Source organism: Echinococcus granulosus (genome assembly GCF_000524195.1).
Source record: "Echinococcus granulosus chromosome Unknown EG_S00276, whole genome shotgun sequence".
In the NCBI taxonomy this organism is placed as follows: Eukaryota; Metazoa; Platyhelminthes; class Cestoda; order Cyclophyllidea; family Taeniidae; genus Echinococcus; species Echinococcus granulosus.
Window position 1 is genome coordinate 1 of NW_020170656.1, and position 1,359 is coordinate 1,359.

The 1,359-nt window shown below is 40.1% G+C and overlaps 1 protein-coding gene across 1 annotated transcript in view; it reads left to right on the plus strand. All coding sequences in view use genetic code 11, as the record gives it.

The window, feature by feature from the left end:
- Window positions 1-869: 869 nt before the first annotated feature.
- Window positions 870-1,359, plus strand: part of EGR_10818 (hypothetical protein) — a gene marked incomplete at both ends in the record, with an annotated part of 6,662 nt that continues 6,172 nt past the window's right edge. The window contains one exon of the mRNA XM_024500067.1: window positions 870-919. Within this exon, the coding sequence (XP_024345513.1) occupies window positions 870-919 (50 nt within the window). The remainder of the gene's footprint in view (window positions 920-1,359) is intronic.

The window sequence follows — 1,359 nt, forward strand, 5'->3', positions numbered from 1 at the left end:
TGGAAAGTGATTCAAAATTTAAGCACAACATACGGAAGAAATTCACAGCCTAAAAATAACAGTCAAAAAAACCAATGCATGCTAACCCACAACTTTTTACAAATGTTCTGCCTACCATAGAGAGATTTGTCATCATCGGCATCAATAATCTTTTGTGTATCACCCACATCTTTTCTTGCACAAGATTTACCAGCTTTAAATAAAGGTGGGGCGGCAAGGACAGCTTGTAAATACTCCTGCTCATTTTAGTCCGATTAAAGGAAGTCTTAAAGCTAAAATCACTTCCTTACTTAATTTCAGATTTTGGTATCGTAGTGCAGAATGGATTAGCATATCATCATCCAGCTTCTATCCTTGTGCTTGACACCTTCCCTCCAAACGATAGAAGGTTAGCACATTTCTCGCTATAATTAGCTTGAGAGGCACCTCAATGATGACCCGGTCAAATGCGAGCACAATGGAAGCGAACACACTGATCATCGCTTAGGGACAAATGAGAAATCGGGCCTTTAAGCAAAAATGTTCCCTGTTCCTAGATTCCCTAACGTAATGCACAGTAGGCACTGTCAAATCGAGAAAGTGATGCGTCTTGGTCAACTATTATTCTGCCTCACGCATATCACTATGCTGTTGCACTAAATTATCACATACAGACTGGTGGAGGGCAAATCACCACAATACATGCGACATATAGTGCCCAGTTTTCCTATTGTTTTATCCGCATCATAATTTAAACATTTAAAAGTTTTCTTTTAAGAGTAATATAAAAAGACAACAGTTTATTATAAATTGTTAACAGTTTTTCGTCTCTTTATAGCCCATCACAAGTACGACATTTGAAGGACCTATTGACCTTTTAACCTGACGTTATGCGAAAGGGAGCATGGGGACTGATAAAAGTGACTTGCACTCTTCTCTGGTAGTTCTCTAGCGTGTAGAACGATGTTGGATGCTACAGCTAGTGACAGCGCACAACTTCTTCCATGATCTCCCAAAGGATCGTAACTATGCGTCCTGACTTTAACTACGAGGTTGTTGCATGTCTACCTGCTGGACGCCTTTGTCGATATCAAGTAGTTGGTACAATTTACAAAAGAAGTGACCAAACAAAATTGTGTAAAAAAGGAAGGACAAGTATGCTAAAATGCTGGTTTTATTTGTGCAAATGCAATTGAGCATATTGAATGGCATTTGCTGCTACTGCGCTTCTTCCCTTCACTCGCGGACATCACGCTAAACCCCCTCGACGTAACAGTCAATAGCAGGCCCACATGTGAGCGTTTCATCTGAGCAACAACTCGTGTGTTTAATTCTTCTCTACTTCATTAAGTACCTTAAGCTGCGTTCGAGTTTTCTGAG